Source organism: Emiliania huxleyi (assembly GCF_000372725.1).
Source record: "Emiliania huxleyi CCMP1516 chromosome Unknown EMIHUscaffold_17, whole genome shotgun sequence".
Taxonomy (NCBI): Eukaryota; Haptophyta; order Isochrysidales; family Noelaerhabdaceae; genus Emiliania; species Emiliania huxleyi.
In genome coordinates this window covers 945,099-965,474 of record NW_005200881.1, presented here as the reverse complement: position 1 = coordinate 965,474, position 20,376 = coordinate 945,099, and the positions used below count along the sequence as shown (strand labels likewise).

General features: G+C 65.5%; 7 protein-coding genes across 7 annotated transcripts in view; 3 read left to right on the top strand and 4 right to left on the bottom strand.

The window, feature by feature from the left end:
• EMIHUDRAFT_202894 (hypothetical protein) overlaps positions 1 to 1,371 on the top strand; it is a gene marked incomplete at both ends in the record, with an annotated part of 1,627 nt that extends 256 nt beyond the window's left edge. The window contains one exon of the mRNA XM_005784610.1: positions 1,248 to 1,371. Within this exon, the coding sequence (XP_005784667.1) occupies positions 1,248 to 1,371 (124 nt within the window). The remainder of the gene's footprint in view (positions 1 to 1,247) is intronic.
• A 2,770-nt stretch (positions 1,372 to 4,141) lies between these two features.
• On the bottom strand, positions 4,142 to 5,518 carry EMIHUDRAFT_202891 (hypothetical protein; the record flags this gene model as incomplete). The annotated part of the gene is made up of 2 exons (XM_005784609.1): positions 4,142 to 4,208; positions 5,286 to 5,518. The coding sequence occupies 2 exons, from the start codon at positions 5,516 to 5,518 to the stop codon at positions 4,142 to 4,144; spliced, it is 300 nt and encodes a 99-aa protein (XP_005784666.1).
• Positions 5,519 to 7,031: 1,513 nt separating this feature from the next.
• On the top strand, positions 7,032 to 7,613 carry EMIHUDRAFT_352708 (hypothetical protein; the record flags this gene model as incomplete). Its single annotated transcript, XM_005784608.1, has 1 exon — positions 7,032 to 7,613. A coding segment is annotated over one exon (582 nt), but the record flags the coding sequence as incomplete, so codon positions are not given.
• Positions 7,614 to 7,769: 156 nt separating this feature from the next.
• Positions 7,770 to 9,234, bottom strand: EMIHUDRAFT_352706 (hypothetical protein). The gene has a single exon (XM_005784607.1). It carries the CDS (start codon positions 8,418 to 8,420, stop codon positions 7,986 to 7,988), a length of 435 nt encoding a protein of 144 aa, XP_005784664.1. The 5' UTR covers positions 8,421 to 9,234; the 3' UTR covers positions 7,770 to 7,985.
• A 2,614-nt stretch (positions 9,235 to 11,848) lies between these two features.
• On the top strand, positions 11,849 to 12,732 carry EMIHUDRAFT_202888 (hypothetical protein; the record flags this gene model as incomplete). The annotated part of the gene is made up of 3 exons (XM_005784606.1): positions 11,849 to 11,958; positions 12,330 to 12,560; positions 12,666 to 12,732. 3 exons carry the CDS (start codon positions 11,849 to 11,851, stop codon positions 12,730 to 12,732), a joined length of 408 nt encoding a protein of 135 aa, XP_005784663.1.
• On the bottom strand, positions 12,726 to 14,175 carry EMIHUDRAFT_434277 (hypothetical protein). The gene is made up of 5 exons (XM_005784605.1): positions 14,079 to 14,175; positions 13,710 to 13,959; positions 13,256 to 13,625; positions 13,031 to 13,108; positions 12,726 to 12,918 (listed from the first exon to the last, which is right to left on the bottom strand). The coding sequence occupies exons 2-5, from the start codon at positions 13,899 to 13,901 to the stop codon at positions 12,854 to 12,856; spliced, it is 705 nt and encodes a 234-aa protein (XP_005784662.1). The 5' UTR covers positions 13,902 to 13,959; positions 14,079 to 14,175; the 3' UTR covers positions 12,726 to 12,853.
• A 2,098-nt stretch (positions 14,176 to 16,273) lies between these two features.
• EMIHUDRAFT_426667 (hypothetical protein) lies at positions 16,274 to 17,776 on the bottom strand (the record flags this gene model as incomplete). Its single annotated transcript, XM_005784604.1, has 7 exons — positions 17,346 to 17,776; positions 17,113 to 17,159; positions 16,958 to 17,040; positions 16,769 to 16,890; positions 16,603 to 16,689; positions 16,374 to 16,419; positions 16,274 to 16,300 (listed from the first exon to the last, which is right to left on the bottom strand). Coding segments are annotated over exons 1-7 (777 nt in total), but the record flags the coding sequence as incomplete, so codon positions are not given.
• Positions 17,777 to 20,376: the final 2,600 nt, after the last annotated feature.

Here is a 20,376-nt window from a genome sequence, read left to right as displayed (position 1 = left end):
GAAGCGCTACTTCCTGCTCCCAGCTCACCGCCTTGCCTTCCCTGCCGCCCTCCTGGCCCAGGCCCATCAGTAGCACGCCCGAGCTGTCCCGAACCGCACTTACCTTGGGTCTGCAAGCTCACACCGGCTCGTGATGGCACGCAGAGGGCTCGAGATTGGTCTCCGGTGGACCCCATCCGAGGCGATTGCGAGGGCTTTCCGGAGGCCATCACCGGCGCCACCGACCGTGAAATGTCCCGACCCGCAGCCCTCATGCACCAGGCGCATAGATGCAGTCATAATATGTAGGCCTTCTCTCCCGAAGTTTTGAGCAATAGCCGCAAAAGGTGCTTTTCGGCAGTTCATCGCGACACGTCCAGGTGCCGACGAAGCGGCTTCCCAGCTCACCACCTCGCCTTCTCTGTCGCTCTCCTGGCCCAGGACCATCGGTAGCATGCCTGAGCTATCCCGAACCGCACTTGTCTCGGGTGTTCAAGCTCACACCGGCTCGTGATGCCACGGAGAGGGCTCGAGATTGTCCCGGTGGCCGGTGGAGCGACCCATCCGAGGCGATTGCGAGAGGGCATTTCGGAGGTCATTATATCGGCGCCACGCGATATCCCGTCCCGCAGTCCTCATGCACCAGGGGCATGGGTTCAGTCATAATATGTAGGCCTTCTCTCCCACAGTTTTGAGCAATCGCCGCAAACATGCGCTTCTTGGCACTTGTGCGCGAACTCACACGCGGTCACACGCGCGGACTCTCCAGCCTCGCTCAGCTCACCACCTCGCCATCTCTGTCGCTCTCCTGGCCCAGGCCCATCCGTAGCAAGCCCGAGCTGTCCCAAACCGCACTTATCTCGGGCCGTCAAGCTCACACCGGCTCAAACGACCCACATACGGGCCCTCACACGCACATTACAGATCGGCATAGACGCCACCGAGCCCGCCGCCCGGACGCGCGGGTACGCACTGCCGCGCGTGCCGTCGCCGCGAGTACGGGAGCGAGCACGCGTGTGTGCGCCGCGCCTTCGGCCGGTCGCCCTCGCCGCCGCCACAGCGCTGCCACGGCGGCAGCAGCCTCGGCGCCGCCGCCCGCCGCCGCCCAGACGCGCGGGTACGCCGCGCCGCGCGTGCCGTCGCCGTCGAGCGAGCGCCACGGTGCCGGTCGTCGCCGCGCGCGAGCAAGCGTGGCGCTCCTTCTGCTGCAGGCGCGGCGGGCAGCGCCCGCTACGACGCCTCGCAGGCTGAGCCTCGGCGGCGTCGAGGTCGGTCGCGCTCGCTCCCGCGGGCGCGGCGGTCGCCACCGATCCGGACGCGGCCATGGCGGCCCTCGCGGCCGGCGCGCAAGCCGCAGAGCCTGCCGGAGGTGCCACCCGAGCGGCGAGGTGAGTCGGTGGCGGCGGTGGCGAGGCCTATGGCGGTGCGAGCGGGGCTGATAGAGGCTCGTCGATAGTGCATCGGCTCGGAGGCTGCGATTAGCGGCTAATCACCGGGTGAACGCAACTGCGCCGCTCGCCACCAAAACGCCGCCGAGAGCCGCCGCCGGCTGCGTCGCGACCGCCGCCGCGCGGCTCGCGGCGGTGGACCCAGCGTCGCCGCTCGGAGCCGCCTATATACTCGACCAAGACTCGGGCTCACGGCCGGGTGAGCGACGGGCTGGTTGACGGCCGCCGGCGACCTAGCACGGCGCTGCACGCCGCAGAGACGCCGCCGAGAGCCGCCGCCGGCTGCGTCGCGACAACTGAGTCCGCGCGCCACGCGCGGGCGAGGGGAGCGGCGACGGGGCGGTGGGCGACGAGCCGCAGCAGCTGCGCCTAAAAATGAGGTGGCGGCGGGAACTAGAGCGTCATCTGCTGCCGTGCGGGGAAGCGAACACCGCCCTCGAGCGCGCCGCGGCAGTAATCCGTCCGAACCAACGCGACAGCTCGGTCCGCGCGCCGTGCTCGCGCGGCGGTGAGGGGGGCGGCGGTGAGCGGTGCCGGCGGCGAGCCGCAGCAGCGCAACGGCCACGCAAAGGCTGCGGCCTGAGAGCGCCGGAGAGGAGGCGCTCAAGAGGTGGCGCACCTCAACAGCGCTCCTCCGGAGCAATCGATTCGGAGACCTCGCCGCCGCCTCGCCGCGCGGCTGAGCCGGCACAACCTTCCGGGCCTTCAGGTCTCCACAGCGCCGCCCGCCACACCGCGAGCTTTTTCTTTTTTATCTTTTATCAAAACGGGGCTGCAAACAACTTATCCACTAGCTCTCGAACCAAAAAACAGAAAATTTGCGGACGGCTCGAGTTGTGCTCTGATACAGACTACCCAACCCACAGGAACCGGTTGCAGATTTCTTGGTTGCAGCAGGCAGCCTGATCGATCGAAATAAATACAAGCCGGCAAAGCCGGCGGTCGCAGCCGTGCTCTAGAGAGATATCGCAGTCTCAAGTGAGCTTCCAGGCTGAGCCGGTGCAGAGTGTGCCGGAGCAGCCGGCGCCGAAGAATAATCGTATCCCCAAGTGCCCCACGCCCCGTATTCGAACTCCTCGGCCTCGGCGGCAACCTCGTCTAGTGCCTCATCCGCCCTCTGCATCGAGTCTGCCGAATTGTCGCTCTCCGCTGCCGGTGCTGGCGTGTCTCCTAGGTAGCTGTTGAGAGCTTGCACAAACTCATCGAGTGAATGCACGACGACAACACAGCACCCGCCCGAACCAACCGTGTGCGCCACTCCTGTTGGCGTGGTTGCAGCCGAGCACCGGGTACTTTCACCTCGACTGCCAAGCCGATCTCGTTGAAGGCTCCTCGCCAGTGCACGAAAACATCCGGGTAGCCGCTCGAGCTCCCGGTTGTTCGGAGTGCGTTCCATCGTATGGCGCCAAGGCGACCGCCGCCAAGGAAGGCGCCATTGACAGAACCCACAAAGGGCATGTCAGGCCAGTGTTCGCGCAAAAAGTGAGCGATTGCCTTCTGTATCTCATGCTCGCGGCGATGCCGAGAACGCGTCATGTTGAGCACGGCGCGACTGTTATGACTTTGCGAAAAAGTTTGTTTTAGAATCGCGAGTGTTCAGTGAGATCAATCGAATAAGTACACTATAGTCCCGGTGACCACCCGCAACCATTCGAGGCGATTTGCAACGCTTTTACTGCATTTTTTTGAAAAACCCCACCCTATATGAGATACCAAGCCTGGGTATTTCGATTGCGGCTGTAAGTTCACTGTAAGACTTACAGGTAGCTGTAAGGTCAATTGAAATACCTGGCTGGGGTATATCGATTCGGGGCGGATATTTTTCACTTTAATAGTTTTCCTTAACTTATTTCGCACACATTTGCCCCCCCAACCAGTAGAGGTTGAAACACAACTTTTTTGCTTTATGAGGTGCAATATGAGGTGTGGATGGAGCGCTAATGAGTCACTAGGAGCGCCGTTCGAGGGGGCCGATAGGCGTGACACGGCTCAAATTTGGGTTAAAAACTTCGTATTTTTGGCCTTGAAATGGCAAATTTTCTTCGGGGGGGCTCTGCCCCCCCAAGCCCCCCCGCTGGGGGGGGCAAAGCCCCCCCCAGACCCCCCCCCTACACTGGAGTGGGGTGGTTTACAGGGTTGAGAAGATATACGCTCTAGGTATCGCCGGCGACAATAAAAAACACGCCACATCGGCATGCCATCCGCCCCTCTTGTTGCTTTACCACTCCCGCAAGTGCTATTAGTACAAAAAATCACAGAAAATTCACAAGCGCTCGCGAAGCCGAGCCACGCGTCACGCAGCAGCCCTGAGGTGCCCTGAGCACACATGCACATGCGAGCGCCCACATGGTCATATCTCGTCGTGCACTCGCCTGACAGTAGTTTGCGGAAGACCGCCGCCAGCATGTCGTCACACCGGCGCTGCCGGTGGCCGAAGGCAGCCACCGTGGGTCCAGCAGCGCGAGCTGGTGTGCATCCGCGCTCCCAGAGCATGCCGGTGGGTGGCCTTGATTGACCAGGCGCCTGAGCAGCTCAGGAGTGGAGGCAGCCTCTGTCTGGACGAGCAGCGCTGGATCGCCAAACCAGCAGAACAGCGCCGAGCGGCGGCGCCGACTCCGTGAGACCACTCCAACTCGCACATCAAGCTGTATCTCGAGCGGAACGCGATCGAGTTAGAAGCAGCCCATCCGGCGCACGCGCGACACGCGGCGTCTTCAATGGTTGACGGAGCCCGTCACTCCAGTGGCCGAGAGGAGCGACGGAGCGATTGTGCGGGGTCCCCTTTTCATGGGCGTACTAATACCACTTTCGGGAGGGTCGTACCTTAAGGTACGTTATTTGTTATTCTTTTCGCGTGTGGGTCGGACGGTCTCAGGGTGATGCGGGCCGCTTCCCCCACCACTCGAGAACACGACATTCATGTAGAGAGTCGACTGGACTCATTTCCCTTACAGCACGGCAATGCCATGAACACTCCGCGCCGTCACCAGTGGCGCCATCTCCTCCCACGCATTCCCGGCCGGATCGTACATCTCCACCGAACTCAGGTAGTTGCTGCCGTCGTACCCGCCAGCAACGTACAACTTGCCGTCGAGCGCCGCCACGCCGTGCCCCGCCCGCGCAGTCGCCAGTGGCGCCACCGCCTCCCACGCATCCAACGCCGGGTCGTACCGCTCCACGGACGTGAGGTAGCCGTCACCGTACCCGCCAATAGCATACAGCTTTCCGTCGAGCACCGCCACGCTGAGACACTCCATCGCCCTCGTCAGCGGCGCGACCGCCTCCCACACGTTCGTCGCGGGATCATACCGCTCGACCGTGCTGAGGGCACCTTCGTCGGCATTTAGGCCACCCACAGCGTACAGCTTGCCGTCAAGCACCGCCACGTCGAAGTCTTTCCGAGCCGCCGCCATCGGTGCCACCGCCTCCCACGCGTTTGTCGCGGGATCGTACCGCTCCATGGAGCGGAGGGCGGCCCCCGGGGGGACCTCGTAGTCCTCGCCGCCCACAGCGTATATGCCGTCGAGCACCGCCACGGCGTTGAGATACCGTGCTGTCGCCATCGGCGCCACTGCGTCCCATACCTTCGTAGCCAGGTCGTACCGCTCCACCGAGCTGGGTGCCGCCGCCCCACCCACAGCGTACCACTTGCCGTCGAGCATCGACCAGCGTACACCGGATCGTGTCGGCGGCAACATCGGCGCCACAGCCTCCTCCTCCCACTCATTCGTTGACGGGTCGTACCGCTCCAACGAGCTGAGGAACTCGCCCTCGCTGCCTTCGCCGCCGAACACGAGCAGGCGCGGCCTCTTGCGCCGCGCCAGCGTCTCCTTCCAGCCGCGGCGCCACGCGCGGCACGTCCCCTTGGCGGCGTGCTCCTTAGTCGGCAGCTGGCCGAGGATGTGCGGGGCGAGGTCCGGCGAGAGGAGGACCTCGGAGAGCACCCACTCGGGCTGCTCCACGAGCCGTGCGGCGTGCTCCTCCGCCACGCGCAGCGCGGCGGCGCTCGCGCCCGCCTGCGCCTCGATGATGGCGCACAGCTGCGCTGGCGAGAGGCCCGCGACGCGGGCGCCGATGCGGTGGGAGGCCATGGAAGGTCTCGCGCCTCACTCACACACGTGCTGCGGCCTCTTTGGTTTTTTCTGGAAATCTGAGCGACACTGCTCGATGTGAGGTTGCCGACTGCACTCCAAGTGCTCCAAGTGCTCGGCGACTGCCGGCACACTGTGTCTGTGAGACCATGGGTGTGAGGTAAAACCACGCTACCAGCGCTTGGTCACATCGGCCCCGAGGTCAGATCCTTCTACTCTGGAGTATGACGGCCTCTTCGACGGCCCATAAGGGGCCGTTGTCTGCTGTTTTGTTTGCCTTTTGTGGTGCTAGTTCGTGCCAGTCTGCTGTGAGAGGGGCTTGTATTCGTAGAATTCTACTCTGTTAGTGACAAGACTTGTCTACTGGCTGGAGCCGAGCAGGAGGGCCCGGCGCACAACCCCTGGTCAACTCACGGTCCACACCCCGTACTCAGCCCGCCCGACCGGGTCGTCGGCGGCCCAGGGCGCGGGCATGCGGACTGCGCTGCATGTGAGGCTGTGTGCGCGGCCAGCGCGTATGTTTCCGTGCGGTGAGGGACGCGCGTATGTATGTGTTCACGTTGCGGGCGCGGACGGGCGCGGGGGGCGGCGTGGTCTCACCGCGGTCCGACGTCGGTTGGTCTTCGGCGTGACGAGGGCGGGCGCGCAAAGAGGCCTTGCCGCCATCGCGTTGCCGCGAAGGCAAAGAATCTTTTGGCAATATGGCCTATATTACAGCCCTTGAGGAGGAGGAAGAGGCTGGCTGGCAGTGCTGTATGCCGCCGAGGGGCAGTTTTGGGGTGCTGTCACGGGCCCAGGGGGCTACAAAACGTGTCCGCAGCCGGGACAACCCGCCCCCCAGCCGAGGCCGGTCGAAGCCCACTTGGGAGCAGCCATGAGGAGTCCTCTTGGTGCTCCTGGCGGCCGTTTGAACCTCGGGCGCGCGCCGATGGGAGGTGGGTGTGTCTTGCTTGCTCCACACCGAGCGCCATCGGTCCGGACCGGTGCTCCCACCGAGGGTCGGCTTGCAAAAGGTCTGAGCCGCGGGCGCTCGGCGCCAAGTGCAGTGTCACGCTCGCACGCGAAGGGGACACAATGTTTGTGGCAGACCTCCTCAACAACAAGATCCGGCGGGTGGAGGTGGCGACTGGAGGTGACAACGATCGCGGGCAGTGGCACCACGGGCATCGCCGATGGCGTTGGCGACGCGCGGCGCAGTTCGACTGCCCAGATGAAGTCGCCATCAGCCCGGACGGCAGCACTCTGTTGGTCGGTTCCGAAGGAGGCCTCCGCCAGGCGGGTGGAGGTGGCGACGGGAGAGGTGACGACCCTCGCGGGCAGTGGCACCAGGGGCAGCGCTGACGGCGTGGGCGACGCTGCGGAGTTCTTCTACCCAGATGAAGTCGCCATCAGCCCCGACGGCAGCACGCTGTTGGTCAGTTCGAGCGTTGGCCTCCGCCAGGTCTGCGTGGCTGCGCCTCCTCCGCCTCCCTCCTTTGCCCCGATCGTCGTTCCGCCTTCGACCCTTGGAGCCGACTTCGCAACGACGCGGGGCGACGCGTCCCTCCCGCAGGGCATGGTCACCTTCCTGGTCGGCGACGACCGGGAGCGCATCGAGAACGTGAGCAAAAACAACCTCTGCGCCCGGTCCCCGGTCTTTCGGACCATGTTCGGCATCGGCATGAAGGAGCGCGACGCCGCCGAGGTCACAGTGTCCCACACCGACCTCGCCAGCTTCACCGCCCTCGTCGACTACCTCCTCTCCGACAAGTTCGACCTCGGCGAGGAGGAGGGCAGGGCGCAGCGCGCGCTCGACCTGCGGGAGCTGGCGCAGATGTACCAGGTGCCGCGCCTCGAGCTGCTCTGCGCGCAGGCGCTGCAGGAGAGCGTCGCGCCGGCGACCGCCGTGCCGCTGCTCGAGGCGGCGCACACGACGGGCGACGGGCGGCTCCTCGCGCAGTGCCGCCGCTACGTGGCCGACCACGCCGCCGAGGTGCGTGCGAGCGGCGGCGTGGAGCAGCTGCGCGACTTTGGCGTGGCCAAGGGGCTGCTCGGCGACGCGCTCGACCAGGTGGCGGAGCTGAAGAAGGGGGCACTGCGCGTGGCAGCGGACTGATGCGGCCCCTTTGTGAGTGCGCGCACCGCGCCAATACCTGCCACTACCTGCATAGATTTCTGCCCGCTGCGCCTTCCGTGGTTCCGTCTGCACACACCACGCAGCGGCTGCTCACGTCTCTGTCAGCTGGGCCCTGGCGCCTGGGCGCCGTCGGCCGCGGTAGAAGCTAGTATACGTAAGGACTCTACGTTACGAGTTTTGTATATTGCCCAAATGTTTTGTCATGTGTGTCTGGAAGACTCGCGCCGCGTCTGGATGTGGCTCTCTCGCGGCGCTCTGCGCGGCGTCTGATATGTGGGGTAATGTGGCGTCTAGCACGTGCCCTCCAGCGCCCTCCACCGGGCAGCGCGCGTCGCGAGCTGCGCGAGCGCATCAGTAGTGCCGCGACTTGTGGTCCGTCGTCGGGCCTGCGCCCAAAGCCCCTCCCGCACCAGCAGCGCGATGCGCGTCAAAGTCTTCCCAGACCTTGGCGGCGCTCAGGCCCTGCAGCTTGCCGATGCGATAGAGCCGGAAGCCCGCGGGCATCGCGCGGCTGAGGGCCTCCGCGCCGGCGGCGCCGAGGCTCGCGCGCGCGCTGAGGTAGCGCGAAAAGTAGCAGAGCGAGTGCTCGAGGTCGCACGCGGCAAGTAGCCGCGGCGTGCCGTCCGCCTGCTGAAGGTACGGGAAATCCGGACCGTACTTTGCGAAGCGCTCCTGCTGGTGCTGCTGCAGCCAGCGGATGCCCGCGAGAGTCTCGCCGTCGGCCGTGCCGAAGAGCTTGTTGCACGAGGACACCGGCCCCGGCCCGTACGCGCACCAGTCGCGCATCGAGGCCGCGGCGAAGCTGGGCGTGAAGCACGCGGCCGCCTCCCCTCCAAAGACCCCGTAGAGGACCTGGAGCAGAGCCTGCGCGCCCGTGTAGCCGCCCACCCCCGGTAGCGTCTGGACCGTGAGATTCGCCTCCTGCCACGTGCTGCTGCCACGCACCTGGGCCGCAACCTCAGCAAAGCGGCAGCACGCCGCCGGATCAGCAGACGCCTCGCTGCTCGATGCCGGGCGCAGCCACTGAGCGAGGTACTCGATCCACCGGAAGCCCTGCGTCTGGAAGCCCGCATCCGAAAAGAGCTTGATGCCCTTGAATCCCGCCTTCTGCTGCTTCTTCTGGTACGCGCCGATGAAGCGCCTGAGCTTTGCGAGCTCCTCAAGGGTGCACGGGTACTCGAGGCATCAACAGAGTAGAAGGATCTGACCTCAGGGCCGATGTGACCAAGCGCTGGTACCGTGGTTTTACCTCCCACCCATGGTCTCACAGTGTGCCGGCAGTCGCCGAGCAGTGTCGCTCACACAAGCCGCAGCACAAGTGACTGAGGGCCAGTGAGGGCGAGCCCATCGCTGTCACAGCTGTGGCAGCCGCACAGTAGGCTGTGTCAACTGTGCAGAGTGTGTGAGCAGCAGAGGAGCTGCTCTCCAGGCTTCTGTCGCAAAGAGCTGCATGCCACCGAAAGCGCTGTCGAGGTTCGCCGAGCGCGGCGCAGGTTGGAGGAAGCCGTCACCGACGAGTGCGTTGGAGTATTCACTCCGGACAAAGACGGGGACACAGCGGACGGTGCGGGGTGTGTCCCCGTCTTAGCGGCGAGGCGCGGGACCGTCTGTGGCGAGGTGGGTCGCGTCCCCCGATTTCCGGGAACCCAGGTCCCAGCATCCACACCCCGTATGAGAATGTCTCAAGATTAGCGTGTCAGAGTGAAAATTGTGGAACTAGCCATGCCTAAAGCCAAGTAATTGTATCACAGCGCTATCACGTACACATGCACACCCGCGCTCCACTATGACACGTACAAAGGGAGTGAGCGTTCTCCTAAATCCATGCCTAAATCATACACGGCGCCCTCTCACTCAAAGAGGGCGGCGCAGCGGACAATCATGGCCACTCGCGGCGGCGCGTCCGGCGCGGTGTCGGGCAGCGGGTCGAAAGCCGCGTGGAAGGTGAAGCGCGGCTCGTCGGCTCGGCCGTCGTACGTGTAGAAGACGAGGGCCTCGTCGCGCGTCATGCGCGGGAAGTAGCTCCACCGGTGCGCCGGCGAGTAGTGCAGCGAGAGGTTCATGCCCATGCGCCGCTCCGCACGGCCCTCGCCGCCCTCGACGAGGTAGTACACGCCTACGCGCTGAATACACCAACAACCTCGAAGGATGCGGGTTCGTGCAGGGTATAGAGCGCTGTGCGAACACGATGGATACAGTTGAATACAGTTGAATACGTGTCCTCTCGAGCGCTAGTTGGAGTACAAGAACGCGTATTCCGCTTCTAGGAGTACACGCCGACGTCGTCCGGGGCGACGCTGCCCACGTGGCAGAGCGCCAGAGGCTTGCTCCGCACGGCCTCGCTCGACACGTTGCGCCACACGTTGAGAATCGCCCCGCGGCGCATCGTCCTCGCGCGCGGGGGCAGCACGCCGCACTCGCCGAGCTCCTAGCAGTGGCGAGCAACGGCTCAAACAAGCAAGGCCCCGCTCACGACATCGCCTCGACGCCAGGCTCCTGCAGCATCTGAGGGCCGGACGCGGCCGTGTAGTCGCCGTGCACGCGCTCTACGGCGCCTCCGCGCTTGCCGAAGCGGTCGCGCGCCTGGCTGGGCGGCGGCGGCGGCGGTACGTCTTCGGCCCCCCGCGGGAAGCCCCGCGCACAGCACAACAACGTCTGTCCCACACACGCACAGACACACACATACCTGGTTGGTTGGTAGTCGAGATATGAACAGAGCCTCGAGGCTTCGCGGGTCGAGGTTTGGGGCGACCCTCTACCCGTCCTACCTAACCATCACCGAATACCGCGCGCCGTGTCGATGCGTACGTGGTGGAAGGGCACCACGAGGTCCGCCCGCGTCGCCCGCTGCACGAGCCGCGCGGTCTGCGCGAGGTACGCCTCAAGCTGCGCGGCGTCGTCAAGGTCCGTGGCGACGCACCTAATGGGATCAATGACCAATTATGAATGAGAATTAACGCGGCGTCGTCCCGCGCGGCGCAGCGCACGGCGAGCGACAGAGCTCGAAGCCGTGCGAGTCGAGGGTCGGCGGCTCGGCGCATGTCCGGCCGTCCTCCACGTCCACCAAACGTGTGTCGTCCTCTTCGTGCAGCGAGTCGACGGGGTGCGGAAAGTGGGTGGAGGAGGGCCAGATTGGCGCGATCCTCGGCCAGATGGACGGTTCCATCAGCCGGCCACTGTGACGGCCAGCGGGCGGCTTGGCCGGGTACGTGATGGTGCTCGCCACCATGGCAGCGCCGAGCCCGTCCGCACCCGACGGCATCTCGACGGTAAAGAAAGACTTGTGACGCCGCGTTATGGCGGGCGTCGCGCCGCCCTGGAAGCGCGCATGCCACTCGGGTTTGGGCTCGGCAGAATCAATCGACCACGCGTAGACGTCGCCCAGCGGCCCCGGCCACGCGCCACCGCTCTCGCCGGCGTACTTCCTGTAAACCTCGCTGCCGGGCGGCACTTGGTGACGCGACACGTCCGACTCGAAGGCTTGTCGATTCTCATAGGGTGCCGTGCCGCCGGACAACTGGACGACGCCGAGCACAGAGAAGCCGCCCGCACCGGCCGGTAGCGCGTCGGGCAGGGGCGCGTTGCTCGGCCGCGCGAGCAGCACGACATTGCGATTGGCGTATTCCGACGGCAGCGCGAAGTCCCTCACTGAGAGTTTTTTCTCGCCGCCAAAGAGTGACGCGCTCGACGACTCGAAGACTTCGAGGCCCAGCATCGTGGCGAGGCCGCGTCGTATCGGGAGCATTGTTCTAGTGGGTCGCAGCATTCTCGGAGCATTCATCTACCCGTGAGTCCACGAACGGCTGACTGGCCCGGGCCCCGGGGGGGGGGGGGGGGGCAGCCGGCCCGCTGTGAACCTGAGGGGCCTCGGTCTCGCGGAGCAGCAATAGCAGACAGCAATAGAAGAATTTTACAGGGGGAAGCAGCACTATCGAAGCGGCGAGAGACTGCGAAGAGAGATAGGAAGAGGCAGACTCCCTAGGGTGGGCGACGGCTAGCGCACCACACACCTCTCCTTAAAATCCCTGTGTGGTGGCGGCGTGCCGTCCTCCCATCCCTCCCTTGGGTTGTCTGTTTTCTTTCTTTCTTTCTTGCGACCCAGCCCTAGCTTGGGATGTCGTTGTATTTATTTATTGCGCGCCAGTCCTGTGCCGACGCCAAGTTTAATTCTTTTTTGGGCGCCGACAGCCATCTGGACCCAGCCACTTGGGTCCATGCTTCCCTCAGACGTGTCCGACGACGACGTCGAGACCCTGCGTAGCATCGTCGGCGACGATCTCCCAGAGTCGACGCTGCGCGCGCTGCTCCTGCGGTACGATGCTGAGTACGTCTCCGCCGGACTTACTTCCGTCAACTCAGCATCCACACCCTCTAGGAGAGCTGAGCCCCTGGCCCCCCTGCCCCTAACTAATTTTTGTGCCTTGTAAGGCCCCTCCCCCGGACCCCACAATGCCTAATAAACCTCCCCCCGGACCCCAGTCCCCACAAGGCCTGAAATAGGTGGTATAGACAACCCCCCAAAATCCACCGGTGGGATTTCGCGCAATCGCTTGACTCTGAAAAGCTCGCATGTACCTCCTGCGAGCGCTGTGATCGCCGCAGACTGGCTCCGACTTGACGGGCGCATGGAGACGTGATGCCTCCATGCGCCCGTCGCGTCGAAATCGACATGTGAGTCGATCTTTGGCCCGCCAGAGGTACATGCGGCGTTTTGGGCGACAACAGCGCTGCGACCGCGAAGTGGCGGTGGACATGCTCCCATGTTGCCGACGCGGCGCCGGAGTGGCCGGCGCTGCTCGCCGCGACCACGACGGCTACTCTGATACTCCGGGCCGACCCGTCCTACCCGACGGTGGCACTCTTCCACGTCTCGCTCACGCTGAGAAAAATTCTGAAACGGCGTGCAGCAGAGTCACCGACGAGTCGGTCCGCGTGACTCCTCGTGTCCCGCACCGTTCTCACACATCCATAAACTCACTTTGGCCTCACTGAAGCAAGCCCTCAATCCTGAATCCTCAGATTTTAGATTAGGACGCTGTCGACCCTCTACCTGAAAACCCCCCAAGCCCAACCCAGAGTAATATGCCTTAATAGATAATACCCCTCTACAGTCTACTGTAGTATATGTGAGGTCTCTGAGGTGGGCGTGCGCCCTGCTTTACACAGCGCCCGGGGACCCAACAGCTGGGGACCCCTCCCTCTACTCTCGTTATCAAAGCTCATCCATTCCGCGAAAGGAATTCGAGCGCGCGATGCCGTCCGCGCCGATCACGGGGAGTCGCATCTGAACGGGGACAGGCCGGGAAAACGCTCGGTAGCCGTGTGGAGGCGGCGTCGCAGTGTCGCAGTGTGGCGCAACCACCACGTGGTGAGAGACGGCTAGGGGCAAATTTCACCGGGACCGGTGACGCCGCATCGTTGGTCCGCGAGGTGGGAGAGAGAATCTTCACGAGGGATTGCAGCGCGTTGGGCGCCTATGGGCAGCAGACAAAGCCGTCACGCGGGAGAGGCCCCCCATGGACAGAGAGGGAGGAGAAGGAGAGGGAGAGGGAGAGGGAGAGGGAGAGGGAGAGGGAGAGGGAGAGGGGGAGGGAGAGGGGGAGAGAGGGGGAGAGAGAAACGCCGTGCCTCTTCGCTCAGCGACGGAGACGGCCCGAGGCGCCGTTGCAAGGCCATCTGCACCTTGTGGGCTGACGAGCTAGACATGGAGCCAGACTCGGGCTCCGCGCGCAAAGGCGCATCCGCACCCTCGACGACGGGCGACGCCACCGCCCGAGTCCGGACCTCTCCGTTGGCGGGCCCACCAGAGCCAAAGCCGTTCGGTGCACGAACGGCCTCGCCCGATGCCTCCTGCTCTCCCTCGCGGCCTCCTGCTCCTCCCGCCTTCCCGCCGGCCTGCCCGCCGCCCTCGCGCGTCGGCGACGGCTCCCTCGCCGCCTCCACCAGCCGGTGCGGCTTCCTCGCCCGCACCTCGTCCATCCGCCGCCCCGCCTACACACCCGCAGCGCAGCCAGCCGTGAAGAGACGCCGTCCACACGACGCTCGCCCTCCCTCTGCCTCTCGGCCCGGTCTCGCCTTTACGCACCAGCAAGCCGCGGCGTACCAGCAAATGGCCAGCACCACGCCGGCTCCCGCGAGCAGCGGCATCGGCACGCCACGCCACGAAGCGGCAAGCGACGGACGCGCCGCCGGCGCAAAAGGAGGCGGTGCCGAGGTGGGCGTCGGCGTGCACGGCGGCAGAGCGGGGGTCATGACGGAGCTCTGCATACACCGCCATCGTCGCGACCGAGCGTGCTGGCGGTAGACGCAAAGCGCGCAGCCGAAACTGCAGAGGAGGGGGGGTGCGCCGGATGTCGGCGTCTCTCTCAATCTCGGCAAATCTCGGCAAATCTCGGCGAGTCTCGGGGCGAGTCTCTCATCCGGACTCGGATGCTCTGTGCGTGCCTGCAGTCGGCGGGGTAAGCGCTTCCCACCGGCGGCGCCTAGAGACGTCGTGTCGAGGGACGTGTCGGGGGGCGTGTGGGGGGGGACGGGGTCGGAGACGAGTTCGATGCGGCTCCTTGGTGGGGTCGACGTACCGCCCGACGCACGCCGCGCGCTCCTCCTCCCGCGGCGAGTCGGCACCAGACTCGTTGGCGAGCAAGCAGCCGTCGTACCGGCCGACTCCCAGCGCGCCAGTGAAGCGCCTCCGGCCGCTCATCTCCACCTTTGCGAGGCACCCCGACGGCGCAGGCGGCGGGAAGGCGGGGGGGGGCGGAAGCGGTGCCAGCGGCCTCTCTTCCGGCGTGCACTCGCTCTGCGACCAGACGCCGCCTCTCCACTCGCCCTTGCGCCACCGGCAGCGGGCGAAGCCCTCGCAGTCGCGCTCGGATCCGAGAAGGTCGCACGGGGGAGGCGGCGGCAGCGGCGGGGGGAGCGGCAGCGGCGGGAGAGGCGGCAGGTAAAGGTCGGCCGGGTCGGGCACCGTGTCCTTCTTCAGAAAGTCGAACGGGTGCACCTGTGAAGGACGGGGCTCCGAGCAGGCTCAGGGGAGAGGCTCGGGTGCGGGCTCCTGCGTCCCCGAAGCGGTGCACGCGCCGGCGGCGACTGCGGCGAGGGCGGCGGCGGAAACGAAGGCGGCGGCGGAAGCGAGGGCGGTGGAGGCTCGTCGGGAGGCGCGTCGGGCGGCAACGGAGAGGGCGGCGACGGCGGTGGCGGTTGTGAGGGCGGCGGCAATGAGGGCTGCGGTGGCGCCGGCGGCGGCGAGGGCTGCGGCGGCAAGGGCGGCGGCGGAGGCGAGTTGGGCGAAGGCGACGACGGCGGCGGTAGAGAGGGGGGAGGCTGCGACGGCGGGGTCGAGGGCAGTGGGGGCGGAGGCGGAGAGGGCGGAGGGGCCGACGGCGGCGGCGGTGGCGAGGGTGGCGGCGGTGGCGGCGGTGGCAAGGGTGGCGGCGAGGCGTCTGCGAATGCGGCAGAGGCATAGCGGACGGCGACTAAGTCTGCGCAGAACGGGGCGAGGGAGGCGTAGCCGAGCAGCGGCGGCGTCTGTGTGGGCGCGGCGCCGACGAAGCACGACTCGATCGTCATCGGCATGAAGGAGCGGTACACCAATGCCTTCTCCGAAGTCCACCTGCGGGGAGGGGTGGGCGCGCGTCGCTCGTCGCTAGCCGTCGAGCGGTGCGCGGCGGGCCCCTTCCAAGAGGCGTGCGTGCCGGCTGGTGGAGTCGATGCAGTTCAGCTTGTTCGAGTCTGCGACCAGCCTGTCGAGAGTAAGCTGGTCGCCCACCGCCTGCGCGGCCCAAAGGGGAAGGGAGGTCCGCAGCCGTGCCGGGGGTGGCCCGTCTGCTTCTCCACGCCCCCCAGTGTGTACACAGTGTGCGCCAGGGGGGGGCGAGCGCAGGGGGGGGCGAGCTGGGCTGCCGCTACTGTAAGCCCCCGCCTGGTCGAAGGAGGCACAGTGCACCTCGACGGCATCCCCCCACACGGTGAGGCCTGTTCACAGCTAGAGGTGTGAAAAGACGCTGTTCACAGCACCTCGACGGCATCCCACACGGTGAGGCCGAGCTGCGCGCGCGCAAAGTCGGCGAGCCGGAAGCGCGCGTTGTTCATCCTCGCGTCCTGCACCGACGCAGAGTAGAAGGAGGCGCCCTCGGCGAGGGCGCACCTGCGGGAGATGCCGCCGAGATCAGGACAAGACGCCGCCGGGACAGAGAGGAGGCGCCCTCGAGGCGAAGCCGCGCGCTTGAACGAGCTCTTGTCCAGGACCGCCTCGAGAAAGTTTGCGCCTAAGAGACGACACGCCGCGACTCGGAGACAGACGCTCGGGCTCGCCCGGCGCCTCTAGAGAGCCCGTGCCACGGGCGACGGAGCCGTCGAAGGAGGCGCCTAGGGACGAGCCAGCCGAGGTGAGCCGAGGTGAGCCGAGATGGCGCGTCAAGGCGTGCAGCCGGAGGAGGAGGCGCCGATGAGCGACGCCCAGCGGAAGTCCGCGCCGGAGATGTCGGCTCCCTTGAAGGACGGCGCGATGAGGTGCGCAAAGACGAACTTTGTCTGGCGCAGGTCGGCGCCGTCCAGCACCACATTCTCGCCGAAGAGCTGGAAGAAGGCGATGCCGGCGGCGCGGCAGCCGCTCAAGTCGGAGGCTGCGATGTTCACCTCGTAGAGCTGGGCGCCGCAGAAGTTGGCGCCTGCTCGCAGCTGGCACGTGTGAAGAGACGCTCTTCACAGCCGCGCCGCCGGAGAGAGGGCGGGGGTCGGCGCGTCGCATCTTGACTGCCTCGAGGTGCATCACGTTGACCACGACCGACTGGCGTCCGGCGTCGGGAGGCGTCGGTCAGATTTCGGTCAGACCTCGGTCAGATCTCGGTCAGATCTCGGTCAGACCTGGGCCGGATCTCGGCCGGATCTCGTTCAGATCTCGTTCAGATCTCGGCCGGATCTCGGCCAGATCTCGGCTGCGTCTCGGCTGCGTCTCGGCTGCGTCTCGCGCCTGCAGGGAGGCTCCGTCGAGGACGGTGTCGACTAGCCTCATCTCGAGCAGCGAGGAGAAGGCGAGGTCGAGGAGCGGCGCGTCGACCTACAGGAAGGCAGGGAGGCTCTCCGCAGGCTCCCCGCAGGCGAGGTGTGGCGGCGCAGGGTAGGGCGGCGCAAGGCACCTTCTGCAGCGTGACTCGCTCGAGCTGTGCATGCTTGAGCGACGCAGAGTAGAGGGAGCAGTCGAGGAAGGCGACGTCTGCGAGGGTGGCGTTGTCGAGGAGCAGCGACGGCGCGTGCATGCCTGCTCACAGCTCGGGCGAATGGAGAGGACTGGCTGCGCGGTCCGTGAGCGGCGGCCGACCACGCGCCGTGGATCGACGCGCCCCGGATCTCACCAGACGTCCAGTTTGCCCGCTTGAGGACCGTGCTGGTCAGGTCGCAGCCGAGGCACCTGCAAGGGGGGGGGCGGGGGGAGGGGCTGGCCGACTCCGCGCCACTCAGGCGCGCGGCTCCGCGGTCGCGCCTCGCTCTGCTCATGCTAGCTCCAGACAGGTCGCTCCTCTCCATCGCCTGCGAGGCGAGCAGCGGGTGCGAGCAGCCGGGCGCGAGCAGCGGGTGGCGCGTGGGACTCACACAGGGCCGGGGCACGCTGTGGCGAGAGGGTGCGCGGGGCGGGAGCTAGGGCAGCGCGAGCGCCACCTCGTCCTCGGCACATCTCGGCACATCTCGGCATCTCTCGGCATCTCTCAGAACCACCGTCTGGTCGAGCGACACGTTGTCGAGTCTCGCGCCGCGCGCATCCACCGAGTCGAAGAGCGCGAGCCCGAGGTTGACGTTGGTGAGATCCGCCCCGCGCAAGCTCGCCCCCGTCAGCGTCGCCTGCCCCAGCCTCGTCCCCCGCAGGTACGCGCCGTCGAGAATCGCATTCAAGAGTGTCGCGCCCGTCAGGTCCTGATTCGACATGTCGGCGTTCGCGAAGTCGCAACCGCTCAGGTCGCGCCCCGGGCCGATCGCGCACGGCCCGCTGCCACCGGATACGGGCTTCCACCCTGAAGTTGGTCGCGGTGACGGAAACGGCGGCGGCAGCGGCGGCGGCAGCAGCGGATACGGCGGAGGCGGCATGGTGCGGTACTGCGCGGCGGCGGGGCAAGCAGAGAGTGCCACAAGCAGCGCATGCGGCCCGGGATGCGGCCGCATGTCCACAGGTGTCGGAGGTGGACGAACGCCGAGTCCAGGCGCCATTCACATGAACGGACAACCCCAGTCCCGAAATCGCGCACAGAGAAATCCGGATACAAGACAAGAACACAACGCACTCTCTCACGTTACAAGGGCGCTGACAAACTAGGAGCGTGCGCCGTACAGACGCAGAGGAAGAGGAAGGGAAGTCGAGGGGCGCCACACACGAGGGTGGACAGCATGGTGCAGCTATGGCAGCAGCCAGATTTTTGCGCATCTGCGCCGCCAGCCGCGCCGCACTGCGGCGCAGCCGCCGCCGCAGCGAGCGAAGCGGCGACGAGCAGCGCGCGCGCGCGCGGCGGCGGCCACCGGCCAGCCGTCGCGAGCCAGCCCGAGGCCGGCCTCGACCGGCCGCGCAGCCGCCCGCCCGAGGGCGAGCATGGGAGCGGCCAAACTTGGAGACACAGAGACAGTCACGCAACACGGCCAGGGAAGGCGAGCAAAAACCTTATCGCGCGCGCTAGTAGCCGACTCGGAGGCCGCCCTTCACACGCCAACAAAAACACAACACAAGACCGTCGACGCGTCGAGAAGAGGGAGACAGCGACACAGTCAGCGCCCTTCACGCAAAAACACAACCGCGCCGCTGTGGCCCAAGAACAGGACGCACACGCACAGAAACCCCTACCTAGGCACCAGGGAGAGAGAGATTTATTCTTCTTGGCACCAGTCGACAACACAACACACACACATTTTTTTCTCCCTCCCTCCCTCCCTCTCCTTCCCTCTCTCTCTCTCTCTCCCTCCTTCTCTCTCTCTCTCTCTCTCTCTCTCTCTCTCTCTCTTTTTCTCTCCCTCCCTTTCCTTTTCCCTTTTTCCCCCCCCCCTTCCCCTTCCTTTTCCTTTTCCTTCCCCCCCCCCCCCCACCTCCCCCCTCCCTCTCCCCTGCTCTCCCCCAGTCAGTCGAGGGAATACGTGGGAATTGACAACCAGAGAGATCGACCGTGGTTAAATGCAGAACCCCGCCCGCCAGTCACGCAAAAGAGCAAGGGCCCTAGCAAGATCACACAGAAAAGCAAAAAGGCCACACAACGCTGGGTACTGGCGAGGACCACACAAGTCAGAATGCACTACTTGGGGAACTGACCGCATCATGGCGGACTTCCGCAACCTCTGCGAGCTCCTCGTCTGACGGGTCTCGCTCCGCACCGAGCTCTTCTTGCCGGACCAGAGCTCCGTACCAGCCCTCCAGCGAGATAGGAATGAGTGCATCGCTTTGACGGATCGACCATACTTTGTCGTCAAGACTGATATGACGTACACAGTGACACATCAGACGACACATGTTTTCCCACCCGCCGGGCCGCAAAACGCTCTCGACGAGAGCCACAAGAAGCCGCCCACACAGCAAGCCGCTCTGTCGAACACGTTGCTCCCCAGGCGAGCGCAAGTGCACGCGGTAGATAGACGGTTGCGTAGGTAGCTAACATCACTGACGACGATCCGCTGGCGTGAGCAGCGATCACAATCGCTCCCCTTTTCCCTCGCCGCGTAACTTTGGTATTGTTGGGATCGAAGCCGTAACTTGCGCCCCTTTTGACAACTTTTAATTTGTTGCGTGAAACCCTGTTTCAGTGTATGTGGCTCTTACGTACATTCCCGTAGGAGGACTCTGCTGACAGGGTTTGCGATGAGGTTTTTCTAAAAAGCAGGAAATGAAAGAAAGAAAACAGCCAAACAACCCAAAGGAGGGATGGGAGGATGGCACGCCGCCATCACACAGGGGAAAAAAAGAAAGAAACAAACAAAACGGACAACCCAAGGGAGGGATGGGAGAACGGCACGCCGTCACAGGGGAAAAAAAGCACGATTCTGAGCCCTCTGATTTCTTTTTTGAGCCTGCGCCAGTCCGCGCCTTCCCAAGCCGACTGGACGCTCCATCTCATTCAGTCCCACCACGGCTGTGTCTGAGCCTCGTCACCCCTTGAAATGGACTCGGCTACATTCGACGACCTGGCGACCTGGCTTGGCGAGCTCAGCCTTGACGAGCGGGCCGCCGTTCTCTCCGTCACTGATCCACTTCAGCTTGCTGCTCTGGCGGTCTGCGTCGGCCACTCTCGCGACGCGAGCCAGCAGAGCGGGCAGCAGGATCAAATCCCGATCGCTCTCTTCGAGTGGCCGTGGCTCGAGGCACAGCTCTCACGCCGGCGCCGTGGCGGCACGTCGCGGCGCGCCGAAGCGGGTGAGGCGGAGGAGGAGTCGGGTGAGGCCGCGGGACCAAGCGGGCCGGAGCTGGACAGGTGCATTGACGGCAGCCTCGAGCTGCTGTCGCACGCAATCGCCTACGGCCCAAGGGAGGAGGCTGCCCTTGGCGAGGCGCCCTGGGGCGGAGTGGGCCTTCGCCGGTCGGCTCTCGAGGAGGCGCTTGTCCTCACAGCTCTAGCCTCGCCATCAATCCCTAATCCTCATCTCTCTCTCTCTCTCTCTCCCTCTCTCCCCCCTCCACCCCACCCCTCTCACCGGCAGCTCTGATCCCTTCCGCAGCCGCGCCGGCTGCTCGGCCTCCTGTGCGCGCCCTCGGCGGGCGCCTTCTTGGCCGATCCGCTGC

What these genes read in the sequence shown, in the direction of transcription:
- EMIHUDRAFT_352706 (XM_005784607.1), bottom strand. Translation starts at nt 8,420, where the DNA reads ATGCGCGACTGGTGCGCGTACGGGCCGGGGCCGGTGTCCTCGTGCAAC.
- EMIHUDRAFT_434277 (XM_005784605.1), bottom strand. Translation starts at nt 13,901, where the DNA reads ATGCAGAGCTCCGTCATGACCCCCGCTCTGCCGCCGTGCACGCCGACG. An exon ending in GCTGAGCGAAGAGGCACGGC is followed by an intron (nt 13,109 to 13,255) that starts GTTTCTCTCTCC and finishes TGCTGCCCATAG; the next exon opens with GCGCCCAACGCGCTGCAATC. An exon ending in ATGCGGCGTCACCGGTCCCG is followed by an intron (nt 12,919 to 13,030) that starts GTGAAATTTGCC and finishes GTCCCCGTTCAG; the next exon opens with ATGCGACTCCCCGTGATCGG.